The sequence below is a fragment of the Pinus tabuliformis genome, chromosome J (assembly GCF_031772625.1).
Source record: "Pinus tabuliformis cultivar Carrire ecotype Pingquan chromosome J, CPIR1, whole genome shotgun sequence".
NCBI classification, from domain to species: Eukaryota; Viridiplantae; Streptophyta; class Pinopsida; order Pinales; family Pinaceae; genus Pinus; species Pinus tabuliformis.
The window spans coordinates 1,239,066,428-1,239,068,732 of NC_142295.1; the positions used below are offsets into that span (position 1 = coordinate 1,239,066,428).

General features: G+C 45.3%; 1 protein-coding gene across 1 annotated transcript; it reads right to left on the reverse strand.

Annotated features, from left to right (window-relative positions):
• Positions 1 to 1,469: 1,469 nt before the first annotated feature.
• LOC149231659 (lectin-like) lies at positions 1,470 to 1,964 on the reverse strand. The gene has a single exon (XM_089381709.1). It carries the CDS (start codon positions 1,962 to 1,964, stop codon positions 1,470 to 1,472), a length of 495 nt encoding a protein of 164 aa, XP_089237835.1.
• Positions 1,965 to 2,305: the final 341 nt, after the last annotated feature.

The window sequence follows — 2,305 nt, forward strand, 5'->3', positions numbered from 1 at the left end:
ACTTCTGTTTCTGTTTCTATTTATAGTGCGGGAAAGGGTCTTCACCGCTTTAACTTGCTGATGAAGTCTCTGCTGCTCATGATTAACAGATTTGATCTTTTGCTATATTTCTTGAGTCGGTGGTGATGAAGTCTATGGTTAATAAATGCTGCTACGGCTCGAGAATGGTTCTTTTTCTGTTTCAGCCGTTCTGCTCATTAATATGGTTGTTGAAAAGTAATGGTGTAGCGTTGGATCTGATCTTCATCCTTCGGAAACTCAAAAATAATTAAAGAGTGAAAAGATGGTAATGGCAGTGACATAAAAGATCGGGAGAAAATGTGGGGCGCCGGATCACGACAAATGAATAAAGTAGCTGCTGCTGTTCTGTTCATTGCAGTTGAAATTATAATTTCAACACCTGGGGATCTGGATGCGAGCAGGAAAGTCCCAAAGTTAATGCTCGTTTCATCTATTCTTCCTCAAAATCTCCTTCCAATCTCAGATCCGCAGCCTCGATAATTGTTTCCTCCCAGTAAAGTTCCCAAATCAAATCCACCAAATTCCCCTCCGACAATGGCTGCTTTCGATCCATAACCCGCCTCCCGCTTGCTACCTCCAACACAACGACCCCAAAACTAAAAGCATCGTACTCTACAGTAGCCCTTCTAGTGTACCCGCACTCTGGTGCCACATAACCGAGCATCCCCGCGAGCATCCTCGTGATAGGCGGATTCGTTTCATCATGCTCAATCAGCCTGGTGAGGCCAAAGTCCCCAAGACGGGCATTGAATTCCCTGTCGAGCATACCATTGTTGGGCTTAATGTCTCGGTGGACGACTCTTTACTCCCATTCTTTGTGAAGGTACAACAATGCTGAAGCCAGCCTGCATAATATTCTGTGTTTCTGGGTCCAATTCAGATGGGGTTGATCCTAATTCTGATGGTTATCCCCTGGCTTCCTAAAGATGAACCTGTCGAGGCTCCCGTTGGGTATATATTCATACACGAGCAGCAGCTCGTCGCATTGGTGGCACCAGCCCTGTAACTGTACCAGGTTCCTGTGTCAAAGCCGACCTATGGTGATAACCTTCGACCTGAATTCTCGTTCTCCCTGTCTTGACCCAACAGAGATTCTCTTCATAGCTACTAGTGTCCTCGCCCTGTTTGGCCCTTCTAGGCTACCCCTGTAAACGCTCTCGAAGCTGCCGGTTCTGAGAAGTTTAGTTTCGTTGAAGTCCTTTGTCACAGTTGAAAGAAATTTGTAAGAGAACCGATGAGGAGCATATAACAAGGCCATCATTCGATCCTCCAATATCGCTAGCTCCCCGCTGAACATTCGGCCTGAGTTCACTCTCTGTTTTCTAGTTCTATCGATGAACCACGCCGACAATCCCAACAGTACAGTCACGACGATGATGGAACCGGTTAGGAGCCCGACCTTCAGGGCCCTACTTGTGGATCCTCCATGGGCTATGTTCAGAGACGAGTCAGGCAAGATCTCTGAAGTGAAATTCTAGCCCCGATTTGATATTGATGCCGTTTTGACCGAGAATGGTGGTTGCATTGGATTTGATACCCTTGATGTCTGTACCGACATGGTTTTTGTCTGGATTGATTTCGTTATTGAAGGTATCAAATTCGATGGCTAGTTGATTCGTTGTCTTTCCATCTATGGATGAACCGAACAAGCCCAGAGATCCTCTAGAGCTCTTTGGGAGAAAGGGTCCATCGTTGGGGATGATGATGAAGGCCAGACCGTTACCTTTGAAATTCTTTAGCCCGTCGGGAAGAGTGATTGTCTGAATGAAGATGGTGAAGGTGGTCGTAAATGTGGCCGACCAGAGGATGATGGGTTCACAGTAAAGAACCCTTCCGATGCACTTATACATGTCAGAATATTCATGGGAAGCACCAGATGTAGTGTTCAGTGACGGAGTGAGATTGATGTAACCAGCTGAAGAATTATAGGAATCATTTCCCATGTATATCAACTAATTGTTGTTGTCAATGCCGAACGATGGGGAAGAAAAACCTGACATAGTATTTCCATGGGACTGTGCAAGGGACACCATAGCCAGGATTGGGAAGAGAAGTGCCAAAGAACAGAGCTCCTCCTTTTGCACCCACCATGATAATCAGATTACAGAATGAAACAACAGTCGAGCAGAGCGGCTGGTTACTTATTAGCAATCACAACGAATGTTCGTATTCATCAATTAAAGCACAGAAAATTATAGCACCACAAAATCAAACAAACAAAAATGGGCAGAGCCAAGGGAGAGCTTTTCTTCATGTACAAGTTTACAAAGGACGAGGGATATGA